The sequence below is a fragment of the Crocodylus siamensis genome, chromosome 5 (assembly GCF_052110815.1).
Source record: "Crocodylus siamensis isolate JL-2025a chromosome 5, ASM5211081v1, whole genome shotgun sequence".
NCBI lineage: Eukaryota > Metazoa > Chordata > Crocodylia > Crocodylidae > Crocodylus > Crocodylus siamensis.
Window position 1 is genome coordinate 29731798 of NC_143399.1, and position 16850 is coordinate 29748647.

Below are 16850 nucleotides of genomic sequence, written 5' to 3' on the forward strand. Positions count from 1 at the left end.
GAATATTGGAGGTACTGTCTATTCAATCTTTTCAGGTACGTTAAACTGTGTGGATTAAATTGATAAACAGGTGAACAGACATTCCCTTTTGAATCCAGAAATGCAGGGATGGGTGGGCTAGCCTTGACCCAAACTGCCTGCTCTAGTTGAGCGTGTAGGTATGATCTAGCACTTTCCAGCTTTTGGCCTGGGCTGCATTTCTGGAATCAAAAGTGAATGTCTGTTCACTTCCTTATCAATTTAATCCACACAATTTAAACTACCCGAAAAGATTGAATTGATTCAGCCTCAGGCCTTTTGACTGCCTGTACTTAGCCTTGGTGCCTAGACCCAATCTGGCTCAGTTTGCTACATCCCAAGTTAGCAGTTAAAGGGAAAGTGCTGTTCAGCTTCAGGCTGGAGTATGCTCAGAGCAAACAGAACCTTCAGGAAATCCATCTGCTAAAACCTAAGAAGTCTATATGGATTATGTGCAAACCACCGATTTTTCAAAGGCTTGTAACTTGGCCAAATACAGCTAGACTTTTACAGGAACAGTAAAAATCCTGACACAAAAGCTACCTTCCACCTAAATTTCAAGTCTCTGTTCCAAAGTGTGAAAATGCCAGAGTTTCTCAAGGAAAATTTGGAAGAAATGTTTTTATTTGTTTGTTTTTCTTAAGCACATGCAACACATACTTTTTTCCTAGTGTAGTTCTCAAAACCATTTTGGCCAAAATATTCCAAACTAATTCAGCTTGAGAAAGGTATCCAAAATGAAGTATGTCTGGCCAAATGCTTAAAGTTTGTCACAATTGTAAGAAACATTTCTTTTTTTAACAGAAAATGGCAGGCAACTTTAATAGTAAGGCTTTCAGCCTTAAAATATATCCATACATGTACCATTTTATGTTGAGGTTTTACTTGCTGTGCAACTTATTAATCATCTCATAAAAAGGCTCTCTTGACACTGAAGTATTAATTTTACGTATACATGCTTGCATGCACACACACACCTATTTCCCATGTAGATGAAACAATCCATCTCAGCTTTACTTAATATACAGATGAACAATCACTATGACACCCAAGAAAGAGATGTCAGGTGAGGTAAACATACAAAAAAAAGAATAAACCCTTGAGCTGGACCCACCAAATACTCTTACCTGAAACTATCACAATGATTGTGATGAGACCAAGGAAGGGGCCTTGGAAGGCCGAGGAGTTATTTGAATGAGAAAACTGCTTTGTGACTAGGAAAAAGTCTGCTGCCAGTTAGTGTAAAGCAAAAGGATTGAGTAGATGTGATGGAACCAAAGAGTGGCTTTCATAACTGTGGTACTGAGGCCATCAAGTATGTTTTTAAAATGTCAGAAAAAAAAGGCAACTACCAAATTTACAGCATTTTATCCAATAGAGTTGCACCATACCTATTGTAATAGATGTTATTGGCTTGATTCTTTTACATAAAAAGTTATTCATGAATATTTGGAGCTAAAATTGTAATAGGACGCTCCTCTACAAAGTCGGGTTTTAAAAAAATGTTTTAAATATTGTGATATTATTCAAGCATATAGAACAGTACCCAGTAAAAATGCAAGGAAGTCAGTGTGCCACTTTCAGAGAGGTAATTACATCAGAAATTACTAGAGCTTTGATCTTGATTTACTTCAGTGTTATCATTTAGATTCCACCTGTTACTCATAAGTTATCCTTCAGGTTTTGTTTCCAGTTTACCCCGACTCTGAGGGAACTTTTGCATTAGGACTTTCCTTTCTCCCATTTTTGTTCTTTTATCTGTCAACAGTTAGATGCTTTTTGGGGGGCGGGGAGGGAGGGAGGGGTCGTTCTTTTGTTTCTTGCTCTGAACTAATTCCTTAGGCTACTACCCAACATGCACTGCTCCTTTCCTTCTCACTGGATGGATTCATTCAGGACTATCTAACACAGACACATGCAGAAGAACAGCAACATCAATAAGCTCCTTCATTTTGAGATGTGCAGGTGCCACATCTGGATTCTGATGCTAAATTCTATTATTCTATTCTTGCCACAACTTTCAGCATTAGGTCCTCATCCAAAGTGGCTTCACTGTATTCACAGATCTCCCTCTCCCCAATACACTCCAATACTTTTTTATGCCACACACCAGTGCTTTGTTTGATCCTCAGTGAGAGCCTTCAAAGGAACAACTAGGAGACAGTAGTTGGGTGGGCATGGTGAATTGTAAAAAGATAATAATGGAGGTAAAAAGAAAATGGTAGTTATAGCTTATATTGATACACAAAGAAGGATTACTTTGGATAAGTACGAGCAGGTAACAACAGTGTCATTGCCCCCAAGATGAGCCTGATACAACTGATGTCACCAGGAGCCTTTCAAAGTACTGGGCCCCCATCTGAATGTTCAAGGAGAGGTCATCTCCATGAGAAAAATACTTATAATTTGATGATATCTTTCTGGCAAGCTTTGGTTGGGGGATGAAGAAAAACACTGAAACTATCTATCTTTGTCAGCTTGCTTATGTAGTTTCATCTGAGCTCATCTGAATTAATTTCTTACTCTTAATAAAATCAGCTCTTTCTTTACTGACACACCTCTGAAGTTTTTAATTAAGTAATTTACTTCAGAAAACAACAGCACAACAGAACACAATAGCATACAATTAAAAAAAAGTGCAACGCAAAGTAAAGTTATTCTCCTAGCAGTTCAATTCATTGCTCCTGGATTAAAGAAAGAGCAACAGGCCTTGTAATATATTGGAGCAGATCAACCCAATTAATTGCCTCAAGGTGAAAGAAAAGGGCATCTTTTATATTTGTCTATACCAGGAGCCAACAGAATGAAGTAGGCAGCAGCACTGAATATATCCACAAAGAGTAGAAGGATCTTACAAGAAGTACCACAGTGGAGGAAAAGAGATTCATTATAGCATGTCATTTGAGAGTGGAGACAGGGGATTTAGGCGAGAGGCCTGTTCTTTGGTAGAGAAGTGGTCACCAAGATATTTACATTTTTCATATGGATATGTAGACTGAAAATGATCAACAACCACTAATGTTGCTAAGAGTATTACTAGTTTCTATGTACCATATATTTAAACTGCATGAGCTTCAGTACAAATAAAGACAACTATATAGCCCATTATATATTTTACTTGGATTATAAATGGTTAATTTCTGCATTAATCCAGTACTGTGTGTGAAAACCTGCACAAAACAGTTGAGTGACTTACCTCAGCTGTACAAACTTTGCATCTTGGATGATCTTCTGTATAAAAACCCTAGGAGAAAGATGGGCATTTAGTAAGAAAACTAACTTAAAAGTTTTATTGACCAAAAAAATAAATATAAAACATATTAGTACCATCTTCCCAACAAAATTTAAAACACATCAGTGGTAGATTTATAGTGAAAACAATAGTTTTACTACTTCAGAAGCGGGTTCATGTTTGCTAATTGGCACCTTTCTTGAATTTATAGTTTTCATTTTATGCAAAATGGTCTTAAATATTCTTTGAGCCAATAAGTCACAAAAAAGATAAGCCTCAAATACACTATGGACAATCAACTTAAAATGTGGACTTGAGACTTTGGAGCTTCTCTGAGCCTTCAGAAATAATGAAGGTTTATGATGTTTAACCATCAGTCTCAAGAGAAAATATATATCATGCAGCTTTGCTGAGATAAAGCATTCAAAAAAGTGTCATGGATCTTTGTAGCACTAGATATGACTTTAGAGAGAAAAAATGATTATCCTTCATAAACAATGGCTTCAGAAAACTCTGTCATGAACCCAAGATGTACACACAAAGCAAACTCCAAGCACATCATTGCCCCACCCCGGTTTAAAATCTGTTTACAGTTTGATCAGCAATAGAGTTGGCTTAATAACTGGAAAAAACCCACAAACTATATATCTTTGAAAAGGCAGAAAATAAGGGTGGTACCTCTCTTACAAACTGAAATGCACAAGAGAAGCAAAGACAGGGCATTATATTTCAACAAATTCAGAAATGTTGCCAGTAAAATTTCTGGCAGGGGGTAAAAAGGGCTGCTGCAGGAGAAGTCCTGGGTGAAATCTCCAAATCTGATCTGCCTGAAACAGTCTTGACTTTACTATTCTGGTTCTGCATAAGCATAGTTGTTTCCTCCTCAGTACTTACTTATAAGATGTGCAGAGTCATGTCATGTAGAATGTTATATTTTTTTCTACTTGCCAGCTACCTCTGGATCTCTAGAATTGATAAAGCAGTTGCCTGACCTCTGATACAGCTGGAGTCAGACCCTATTGTAAGTTTATTTCTCATTGCAAGAAAACAAGAGGTCTTAAAATCCAGTGCCAACAGGTGATAATCTCCTACTGATGATTTCACTGGGAGGCGAAAACTCAGCAATCCTTGTGTGGTTTAGAATTTAACCAGACTGGCCCCATTTGTCTAACTACCAAAGACGTTTGAATCTCCCTTTCCCATAGAGCAATGAAAGAATTGCAAATTTAAGCCTTTAACTGAGTCTAAACATAATCAGATCCAACAAATGAAAAAATAAAAAAGGAAAGAACATGTGTGCTAGCAAGACAACCTTCTTGCCATTTAAAATAACCTCACTGCAATGGTAGCTTTCATATAATGCCATTTTACTTGTGATATTCTTGTTTCCTCATCAGTCTCATGCCTTCTCAGTGCTTCTTCTTAGGGTTAATAGTGGAGATGTTCATCTGTTTGAATATTACAGTGGCAACTCTCAAAACCTTGCAAAAGTTGTCTAATATGAACATAATTAACATGCAACTGATAAGTATTCATGATTTATTTCTGAAGGGGAAACATATTTTATGAGTGACCTATAAATGGGAAGATCACCTAATATTTCCCCAAAGAATATGAGGAAGATTTCTGTTAAATATTCCTGCTACTCAAAAATGAGTCTCTTTCTAGGTCAGAACAAAACAGCAGAATGCTATAAAAAAAAAAAAGCAGGGCACCAAGTTGATGTCAATTCTCAGAAGATTGACCCATCTTTACCAAAGAGGTTAACTTTGAACTAAGGAAGTTCTAATGAGACTAGCCCCTAAGGGTGGGTGACATGGGCAACTGCCCAGGGTGCTGTGGTCAGAGGGGTGACCACACTCACAGCAGCGCTTTCCCACTGCCCCACCCTGCAGAACGAGGAGTGCCCAGCCTAGCACATCCTGCGCCTCCACCCACTGCTCAGGAGGAGTCAAGTTGGGCAGCACGGGTGGCAGCAGTGGTGCTTGGCCACCCCACCTGCCTGGTGCACCATGCTGCTCTGCCTCCCCCTGAACTGTGCCCCATGCCTCTGCCTGCCTGCAGCAGCGCTGCCAACTTGGGGAGGGTGCCAAAATAGAAGTTTGCTTAGGGCACCATTTTCCCTAAGGCCAGCTCTGACTCCCACCTCTTTCACACTAGTGAGCAGAGTCAAGAGCAGGAATCCAGTTTGTCTGGTATCTTTGGACGGAACGCCTTGTGTTCAAGTGGGTTTTCCATTTGTTTCTAAAGCAGCTTGAGATGGTTAAGGAAGGGAAATAAAAACACTAGAAAATGGGAGAAGTTAACAACAGGATTCAAAATACTGAAGACAGGGTTTTTGAAGCATATTTATCTGGAATAAAAAGCAGGGGAGAGATGAAGGGAAAAGATGAGAAGAGATAATATAGAAATGAACTGAAACCACTTAAGATTTATGACCTCTCTCTCTAGCTTAATTTCTTCAGTGACCTGACCTTCCTGTGGCTGCTCTTCCTCCATATTGAGGTATTCCAGTAGCTACTTTTCTTTCCTTGCAGTAACACCTTTATAAACCCCACAGTTTTGAAAAGCTGGTGATAGTTATTAATTTTTTTTCAAAGTTGTGGCTGTTGTGACATACATGATAGTCATGAGGAACCACACCAGCATGCAGAAGCCTCAGTGCCTCCCCCTGCTTCATATCCCCTGAGTCCCATATAATCATACTACTTGGAATGGTAGGTAGCCAATGTCATGGGAAATGTTTTCTCCCACATGTTAGAATAGTATAATTTATAATGTGAAATTAAAACCAATGCAAATTAGTAATTCAATCCCTATATTCCAATTTAATGAACTAGAGGCTTCATTGCATTATTGTTTTGTGCCACTGGACCAATCATTTGGTTTACAAACGGAATGTGCTTCTTTATTAATAAATAAATGCATAAAAAATAAAAGAATCCTCAGTGCAATTATGCTGATATCTCTCAGGAGCCAAAATGCAATTATTTAAAATATTATTTTCTTGGTTTACTCTCAACAAAATTGGGCAAGAATATGAAATTTGTGTCTTTTTAGTTTAAACTCCTTTTAAGAGCAGCACAGTGATGCTATTGTTCCCTAGTGGCAACTGAGGAGCACTTGTCTAGAAAATTATTATTGGATTACAGTTCTGTCTTTGTAAAATATGTTTAAGGATCATTTAGACAACCAAGGAATGACCTAGGTCAAAAATTGGCATGACAAACAAGTGGCAAAGTTATTGTATTTGGCCACTTGCAATAATATTACACAGAAAAAAAAGAGTGACTGCAGGATACCTGGGGCTGAATCAGACTTTTTAAAATGTTTATGAATAAGTTATAAAATAACACCTAAGTTGAAGAATTCCACCACAATAATTTAAGTTGAAGAATTCCACCACAATAATTTCAGGTCTCAGGGGGATGGGAGTGGGAGGGAGAAATCACAAAATGCACACATTTAAGGAATGTTATCTAAGCAAAAAAACCTATGACATTACATTCAGAAGTCACATCTACTTGGAGAACTGCCTTTCAAATTAAATAAACCTCTTATTAAAACAGGCAGGGTGAGGAGGGAGCCAAGAGACACTTCATGATTTTTAACAAGGTGCAAACTCAATCCATTTGGATAACTCCAACATGTTCACTGTTGTCATTTCACCTTACATCGTTTTTTGAACAGACTTTTTTTGGTGAAAAGCTCATTTCCTATAAGAGTTGTATCTTAGCCTGCTGGTTAAAAGATGCCTACTGTAAATATACACCAGAAGCACCCTGTGCATGCTGGGATGAATACAACAGGGAAAAAGAACCTTTCATCTTGTGTTCATCCTTGAGTGGCTCACAGTGTATTCAGAACAGGGAGCTCAACAATGGAAAAACTATACATGGACTTTAATTTCTGAATATGTGTTCCTTGGAGTTTTTTTCCTCACCATCATTTACACGGTTGCTCTGTGCTCTTCTAATGATATAATTAGTATCTTCATCACTTCTTTTGCCCCTTGTTAATTATGCTAAATATAAATAAAGGCATGAGCAAAGAGGTAAGCTTGGCAAGTGAAGAATCAGAGTCAATTTAAGAAAAATATCTATAGCTGATTAAGCTTACAAGTATTCCTGGATGTCTGCAGCCCTATCTCAGTAAGTGCTGATTTATCACCATCATCAGAACACCTTTTTTTCTGGTAAGAATCCGTCACTTCATAAGAGTGGCAGACTCACTGGTACATTGAGCTCTTGCAGAAGGGACCAACACAGTTGCAAACAAAGCATGTGATATTAACTGCTCAAGGACAGCCATGTTCTGGTGGTTACAAGCAGCCTGCAAAATGCACTTCATTGCCATTTCTCAAGTCTGCATTTCAAAGATTGAGAAGCAACTGCAGAACTCAGAGGTGTGCCATGAGAGTTCTTGCAGACTGCTAAAGACCTCTGAAGTCTATTCTGAAGGTCCATCATATGACCCTGCTGATGTGCTGCACAACTAGAGCATAATTCAAGAGGTCAAATATGTTGAAGGATTACTGAACTGTAAGAGGGTTAATCTCTCACATCTCCATAATTATAGGAAAAATAAACTATAAAAAGTCTGTTGAAAAATAAATAAGCAGGATTTTATTTCTACTTTGAGAAGTTCCCAACATTTAAATTATTTGTTCTTGGCAGGCGAATTGGCAAGGTCCAAATAAATATTTCTAATGCTTCTTTGTAGGCAGGGAGAATATAAGCAGAGATTTATATTTACTGGAGTCAACAAGAGCATATCCATTTGGGGTCAGGTTGCTACTCTTACAGTGAAAAGTTTTTGTCCATGAGAAATCTCTATTAAAATCAGTCTCTACTAAATCTCTATTAAAGTCAAACTCTACTAAAGTCAATAGCATTAGTCTTGGAGTTAGGTATTACTGTAGTAAAGGTATTGGGGACTGCTATCTGGATCTGGAGCAATGAGAGAATGGTATAATTTCTACAGATATGCAATGCTGATCAACCTACAGCCAAAAAAGAAGTGAATTATATTTTGTTGTAAAATTCTTTCTTCTCTGAGTCAGTACAAACTTTATTCTGGTTTGGAAGAGTCTAATCCTACCTCATTCAGAAGTTTGTCCCCATTATACTTTGTCAACATGCTTACTCACTAGGGCCATTTATTTACCACACATATAAAAGAAGATGGAACAAATTTGTATGAATACCCTCAATGCTATCCCACCAATTTCTCCTCCTGGCACAGGCTAATCATCAGATCCTGCTGATTTTTTGGAGTTTAAGTGTGAGCAAGAAGTCGAATAGGATGCAAGTCTTATTCTTGTGCTGAATATCTCAAGGTCAGAGGTCAGTACCAAATAACACATAGCAGATGTAGGGAGAGTAGAAAGAATGCTGTTCACCTAGGGTGACCATTTCCAGGAAATAAAAAGTTTGAGAAAATATGAAAATACAAGGTGAATTTTTAGGGACTGCATCATACGGTATTCTGTGGTATAAAATCATACAGAACAAATTCATGTATTTGTATAACATCATAGGATCTTTTGCATGAATATTGCTGAAATATTGGACAAAGTCTTACTTAGTTTGATCTCATGTGAAATGTGGCAGTCAGGAATCTAGTACAGGATAACTTTTAGAACACTGGAAGCACAATCCCCTACGATCACTAGAAGTTTGGGTGCTACTTTTTGGTTTTATATAATGAAAAGGTAAGATATATGTATGCATACATATACATACACACACACACACACAGAAAGAGGAAAAGAGAACCCTTTTAATACACAAAACAAAAATCTTGTGATTTCCTAGTTGGTCTAATAAAAAGTATCATTTTGGAACCAAGAGTTCTAGTTTTTTGTATAAAACAAAAAGTAGCACCCAAACTTCTAGTGACCATAGGGGATTGTACTTCCACTGTTTTAAAATGTGTCCTGTACTAGATTCCTGACTGCCACATTCCACAAGATAAAATTTAGATAGATACTTTAACACAAGTTTTATAGATCTTCTGGACAGCCATGTAGAAATGCAGAAATTGCCAGGCATGCACAAATATTTCTTTGTATCCATAAAACTTGAATACCAACATAGAAGAAGAACATTTTATGAGCAATTACTGGCTGCTTCATCTCAGTCTTAAGCTAGTTTCCCTCCATCCTGCTGCACTGACTGCAAAAGGAGTCAGAGCTATCTCACACAGGCAGCTGAGTTTGGGTAGTTTTGTTTATGTGTTCTCTTCTGTTAGCATAACTTAGAGCAGTTAGGTGGCTTTTTTATGCCCTGGTGGCCTCAGACTCAGGGATAATGGAGAGGTACTTTACAGCCATCTTGTTACCTGCACCAATTCTAACTTAAGCAAAACTAGAGATGCCTTATTGTCTATGGGTGCTTTACACAAGTGATCAAAAGGCACTTCCAAGCACACTGTAACTTTTGTGCTTTAAACAAAGCACCTAAAGTTATAGCACAGTCATATTTAAGAAACATTCAGCATTTGATGGTGGAAGCTCAGAGCTTGCATGCAGTAGCCAAGGCCAGGAGGCACGGGATGCTATTGCCTCCATGCACTAGCTGAGGCCAGGATCATGTTGACAAGCAGCCCTGCCTGGCTGCAGCGCCAGGAGATGGGGTGGGGAAAGAATCTGACCCACTCTCCCTCTGCCTGCAGGCCCTGGCTGGTTCCCTATGGTAGCCAGGCTGGGTTGGCATGGCATAGGGGCTTGGATTCCTCCTCCACATCTCAGCTCCTGGTGCAGCAGCCGGGCAGGGCTGCTGTCAACAAGCTTGCACCAGCAGGTGGGGCATGGGGAAAATTTGAGCCCCTCTGACTCACAGGTCTGGGTCACCTTCCCTCCAAAACCCCACCAGGCCAGTGCCAGGAGGCAGAGGAGCTCAGATTCCCCCCCTCCCCAGCTCCCAGTGCAATCATATTGCTAGGGGTACTTTCCCTACTCCTTCCCCTCCCTATGCCACTCTGCTTATACTGAACAAGAAAGATACTTTGTGACAGCCCCAGGGGTGGGGCTGGGCTGGTGCTCGCCCTCACTAGCACCAGCCCAGACCTGCAAAGGTGCATGGGATGCAGGTAGAATGACCCAAATTTAACCGTCACAGGGAACCTATACATAAGTTCCATAAGGCGTTCTGCCCTAGAGTGCCTTCAGCTAATAGCTGATTAAACAAGGGTTAATTTGTCACTTGCTTGCCCATTTTAAAAGCACTCTACAGCCATGAACGTTTGTTATGTTATGACTGTAGAGTGCTTTCAGGGGCCTCATCACACAAAAAGTATAACTTCTGTAAGCACCTTATGTTTGGCTATTGTGAACAACAGATGGGGAGACTGTCCCCCACGTTTCAGTACTAGTAATAAATGAACTTACTGTACCTGCAAGGAATATGGAAATACTTTTGAAATATATTTAGATACTGTAGCCTACTGAAGATCTTGTTTTTGTTTTTTCCAAGAGAAATCATAAGAAAAAAGCTGTTAACATTTTTGAAATGTTATAGGGAAGGCTGTGTAAGGGTACAAGGACATAATAATCTTAAAGCAGTCAATTATTTTTCTAGGAAGACTCAGGAGGATGGAAAAACTAAGAGAAAGCTCAGTTGTGGGAACAAAGATATCAAGCTACCTTGAAACCAGATGCATTTCTAACATGCTGAATATATATTTTTTCCCAATTAGGGGGGAAAATGTAATTATGAAGGTCATTATAACAAAAACTTTCCCAACAACAAAAAGGAACATTCTTCCACATGGAAAGCTTTTCCCGTTTTTTTTACCAGGTCTAATAATTATGTATCTGTTAGACATTCAGGCCAGAGTGCACTGTTTACCAGTGATACAATTACAGTATTTTTACTAATCTATTTAGGGAACCCTTCTGGAGGTTAACTTTGTGTGTGAAAGTCCATATGTTAGGGAAAAGGTGTGAGAAGACAAGTTCACCTGAAGTAAAATCAGTGAGCCAAAAAAGTTATAGTGCAGACATCACCAATTAGTTTGCTGTCTATTTTTAAATGACTGGGTCCATTCATTCCCCTGGAAACTTTGTGCTGGGTGGTTAGTGTGGTGACCAAGTTGCCTGGTCATGGTCTGGGCCGACACGATCAAGCAGGTAGGGGCTAGCAGTGAGGAGTCAGGCAGTAAGTACTCGTATGGTTGCAAAAAAAACTTTTTACTTTCTCTTTACTTACGCCACCAGGTAACAGTAGTGTGGCGCAGGTCAGGCTTGGTTACAATGACAACAATAAACGATGACAATCGGGTGTGAGGGTGGGGTACGCCGGGAGACAACGGTGGCGGACGAACGAGTTAGTCGAAACAAAGTCGAGCATGTGTGAGGACGGGATACACCGGGACATGACGGTGGCGAGGAGACAATCACAAGTGGCCAGCCTGTGAGGTAGCTCTGGGCTCCTGCGAACCAGGTTTCTGAGAGAGCTGGTCTCCTCAGAACCAGGGTCCTGTGAGAACCGGTCTCCGCTCTCTCTGATTTTTCTGAGCTGGTCTCCGCTTTGGGCGGAAACTCGCTGGCTTAAATACTCTCCAGGTAGCCAATCACATGGTTCTCTTTTTGGAAAGTTCTAGTTAGATTACATAATGCCTAGTACATGACTGGGCATGTGTGCTTTGCCAGTTCAACTTACCTCACTCAAATTACATACTGACCATGTGTGGGGCATGTTTGAACATGAGTACTGGCTTTCTGGGGTTTTTCCACTTGCATGCTCACACTAGTTTCCTTTAACTCTGTGTTATCAGCATCCTTTTCAATTCTGGTTCAGACAGTTAGTGCTAGATTAAATTTCCTCTTTGGATAAAGTGGCAGAGTGGCAAAGCAAACGCACCAAATGGTATCTGATATATGCTCCATTGTTTGGAAGTGCAGATACCCTACATTATAGAGGCTTCTTTGTTTCATTGACTAAGGGCTGAACTTAAGAAAGGGACAACTTGAAGAGAATACCAAATGCGCTTCCCTTATAGAATGCACATCTCATTTCAGGTAACATTTTAAATCAACCATCCTGATTCTTTAAATGGAAGAAAGTATATGCAGCATAAAAAAATAATACTTTCTTACCATCAAAACAGGCTATAGAACCAACTCCTGGGCAATTTCTAAAGTTTGGCTGAAATAACCTAGCAAAAAACAATCATTTTTCAGACTATCAAAGGGAATGTATCCCTCTGTTAACTTCTGGGCTGCTGCCATTTTTCCATTTTGGCAACCAAAGGAATGTTGTGGGCACCATATAAAAGGCATCTGTGGCAGCCTGAGGGTTAATGTAGACATTTCTTATCTTTGACAGATGGTTAATTCATGGTCATTATTACTAAATTCAATTGCTTAATAATTTAGATATGACAAACATGTGTAGAAGTATTTGCCAGGGCACCCTTCTAGGAATCCCAGAATGCAATAACTCCTCAATGCTTTCACCATATATTCTCATGCTGAATGTGACAGATTGAAACAAATGTAGGCTTTCTGGGCATTTTAACTCCCTAGCACTATTCTTGTTGCATTGAAGTCGTGGTGGTAGTTATGTGTTCTAAATTACCACAGCCAAGGATAGATTAATTGGCTTGGCTCTAAAAACAATTTTGTCAATAAACTTAAGAAAAGGCCAGATTTTTTTTTAAACTGCAAATATTAGGTCTTAAGCAGTCACTCAGCACCTGCTAAGATTAGTCCCTAGTTAGGTCGGTAAGTGTATTAGTGTTTGCATCAACAACTCCAAACTGTAATTTTTATCCTGCATTTTATGGTAAATCACAAAATTGAGTGATTAATATGGCTGTCCTTTATTTTTTTAATTTTTTTTAAAGAGCAGCTTCTTATTATAACAACCCACATGATATACCTTGCGTGTTCATTGCTATCCTTTGAACACAGTCTGGTCCCAAAATCTGGTGCAGAGGGATATGTGTGGAGGGGAAGGACACAAAATATTTGTCAAATATATCCTATAAAATTATTTTTTCTCTGCACTTTCTCCTTTCATTCAATAAAGGAACACTTCCCCTTCCATTTTCTCAGTGATACTGCCAGATCTGGCTAGCACTAGAAAGCAATTCAAGACAGTGGACCAAATCAAAGCCCACTGAAGCTAAAAGACTATCGCTGACTTCCAGAGCCTTCGAATCAGGCCCAAAGACAGCACACAAACATGCCAGCAAAGAATACCAACCTACAACTCTGACCGAAATCCATGCGAAGCCTATGGTATTGCTAGACACATGCAAGATGTTCACACAGTTCCAAAACTCTACAAACTTGTGAGTTGTTTGGCAAGTCTACAAAATGCCTTGCATAGGTTTGCTATTTTGGGGGATAACTTGGACTAGTATATGGGGTTCACATAGAAAATACATAAAATCTGTAGTATTGGTCACAAAAACAAATAAAAGTTCAGTAACTTTGACTGAGTTTGCTTTCAAGAACTTAAATGTATACTATTCCTTCACTGTGACACTTTATATCTCTTTACAAAGTCGTGATATATAAGACACTTTAAATATATACCTCTGGAGAAGGATCCCGTCTCTGTCAATAAGGTAGCAAGAACATCACTGGCACTATACAGAAACATAACAACAACAGTACTACTCCTACTACTAATAATAATACATGGGAAAACTTGTATGGGAAAACTTTCGTACCATGATTACTAGTCTTTTTAAAGTAGTAGCAAGCCCTGAGACTCCAGACAAGTGTGCAACCTAAATCTTACCTATACATTTGAGACACACTTCAGCCATAGAAGAAACTGAACCAAACCTTTTCTGAGTTCAGAGTCTGTGGCTGTGTCCAGACAAGTGTGGTGCTGCAGACCTGTTTGCAATGCCACACACCACACATGCAGGCGTTCCCCACGCTGCTACCTTGCAGTATGGGGCAGGGGCAGAGATTTGGACCCAGAAGATCCTGGGGTCAAGAAAAGCCCGCATCAAAAAAAAGTGGGATAGTGCACGTGGGGTAGTGCACTGCCCAAAACTGAAGCCTGGCTAGCTGGAGTCACACTCCAGCTGTCAGCCAGACTCCTAGCTGCAAGAGTGCCACAGCTGCAGGTCCCCAAAGCCCCCAGGACTCCAAATAAGGTTGCTGGGGCCTGCACAGTTGCTGGCCCCAGCCTCTCATACCCCACCCGGGGTAACCTGCCATGTGCCAAAGTGTGTGTGGAACAGGCATTCCCTGGGGATGAGTAGCAGCAGGAAAAGTTGTGCTGCTGCTACTTGTTGCTGGGAAAAGAAACATCTTCGCTTGTCTGGATACACCCTGTGATTCTATACTAATTTTTATGCAAAATATTCGTATTCATTTCAAATCAAACAGGAGCTGTGTCAGCTTCCAAGTCAGCATCTCTATCTTACTGTACAGTTTACAGCTCCTTCAAATTACTGCCACTGTGAACTTGAGACCTGATGTTTCAGGGTACTGTTAAGTGGAGATCACTCTTGACTCCTTCTGAGGCCAATAGAGAAAGAGACCCTTATGGGATGATCTCAGCTTTTTGTCAGATTGGGTCTTTAGGTTGTAGCTTCCCTGGTATCTGGAAGTTTTTATCTATATTTCCTTTGCTTGATGTCAAATTGAGGGTGTGAACATACGTTTGTAAAAGGTTTATCCAGTACTGTGTAAATAAAATCAATGGAAGCTCATCACAACTTGAATACCTGTGACATGGTATATCATGCTGAGTAAAAGATAACCTGAGATAGAAGAGAATATTTTGTGTTAGTTCCCTCACCTTCTGTATCCAGGTTAACATACACTGCTGGTGAGCAATCAAGTTTTTGCAGTCACAGAAGTGAAGCAGAGCATCATGACCCATCTCCTCTCCTTCTCGACAGATAAAACATTCTTTTGACTCTAATTAAAAAGATTAATAAAGTAAGAGGACACATCAGGTTTGCATCAATCACTCACCATGTGGTTCTTATTATTGTAATTAAAAGTTATCTCCTCAAAATTGTTGGATGAAAGTGCCATGATCTGCAATTGAAACCACATTGAAGGCAATTTTCCAACTGACTCTCTTTTAAACAGTCAAATTTAAAAACATAGTAGAGAATGTAGTCAAGAGTCCTTAAAAGCAATCTGTCAGCAAAAATACATTTCATACCTATGAAGCCCCTTATAAAGAATGTACTTTGAGCATGTGATTACTTTTTGGTTTAAAAAAGATTGAACATTTGGGCCCCAATTTTCAAAGGCATTTTAACTCATCCTCCAAAATTGCAGTGAGTTAGACTCAAGCCTGAAAGCTGCTTAGGGTCAGCAGCATCCACTGATGTCCATGGCATTTAATAATTCGACATAGCTTACAATTATAAATATGCTGTGGTATTGATTTCTTTGATTTTTGCACCCAGTAAACCTTACATTGAGGCAAATTAGCACAGCTTTGACGATACTAACAGAACGTAGCCCATTGTTACCAGCAAGAGAACTGGGTGTTTCACATCCAAGTTTTGTGTTCCACAGTCTTGAATTTTTTTCAAGGAAACTGCAATTGCAGGCATAAACTACACATTTTTTGAACATGTAAAAGTTTAGACTACAAATCTAAGAAACAGAAACGCATACAAAAGTTGCACCTGCAATTTCATTTTATTTGGCATTTTTGCTCTTTATGGCTTTCTTCTGATTACTGATCTGTTATATACTCAAATTCTGATGCACAGTTTTTACATCAGGCAAATTAAAATCTGTTAGTATGCTCTGAGGGCCTTTTTAAAGTTTATTTGTGTAAACTGGCTTATTTCTTTCCTTCTTCCTTTTCTGATGGCATATTTTGTGTTTGGCAACTGACGCACTGGTTTCATGGAATCCCATAAAAATTATCCAAAATGCAAAGCCAGAAATTATCTTCTGAATTAGGTTTGCTTGATGCTATTTAAATAAAGATACTGAACATGGGGAAAATTGCTTGTCTGGCAACTTAAGAGAGACAGTTTTTAATAGATAATGCATTAAAGAATGGGAATAGTTGGATTTTTGTGAAAGGAATAATAACATTGTCCTGCCAGTTCTATTCGAACTGAAGTTTGCTCGTTATCTTGCTTTTTCTTGGTTTTTTGGGTTTTTTTGCTTTTTTTGAAAAACAGTTGTCCTGAGTATCCTCTGTTGCTCTTGCTGCCAATGCACCATCTTGCACAGTGGATTATAATACAAGTGGAGAAGAATCAGTCTCAGTCTACACAAACATATTTTAGAGAAGCTCAGAGATAACTTGTTTTCCAGGACAAATTCTTGTTTTGCTCAATTTTGTTTTTACCCCTCTGATGAACTTTCAAGGAGTTGCTTACACATCCAAGGGCAATTTAGTGTTTAAAGAACAATCGTATGTGGAAAAAAAGATGAGAGAGAAGTGCAGAATTATCACATAAATGGAAGAGAGAATGTGAGAGAACAGGCATGCATCGTGTGACTGAGATTTTCCTTCTGTTTGCCATAGCGGATATATTTTAGCAAAGAGAACATACCAAAGAGTGAAACGGTGATGTCCAATCTGACAAAAAGCCTGTTTATGCCAATACATAGGATAAATTGTTCAAGAACACTTCAGTGTGATCC

The 16850-nt window shown here is 39.2% G+C and overlaps 1 protein-coding gene across 3 annotated transcripts in view; it reads right to left on the reverse strand.

The window, feature by feature from the left end:
* Nucleotides 1-16850, reverse strand: part of LOC149863662 (uncharacterized) — a 232499-nt gene that overhangs the window by 190104 nt on the left and 25545 nt on the right. For all 3 annotated transcript variants that reach the window (XM_090049518.1, XM_090049520.1, XM_090049519.1), the window contains 2 exons: nucleotides 15022-15143; nucleotides 3215-3262 (listed from right to left, as the gene is read on the reverse strand). In XM_090049518.1, the coding sequence (XP_089905644.1) occupies nucleotides 3215-3262; nucleotides 15022-15143 (170 nt within the window). The remainder of the gene's footprint in view (nucleotides 1-3214; nucleotides 3263-15021; nucleotides 15144-16850) is intronic.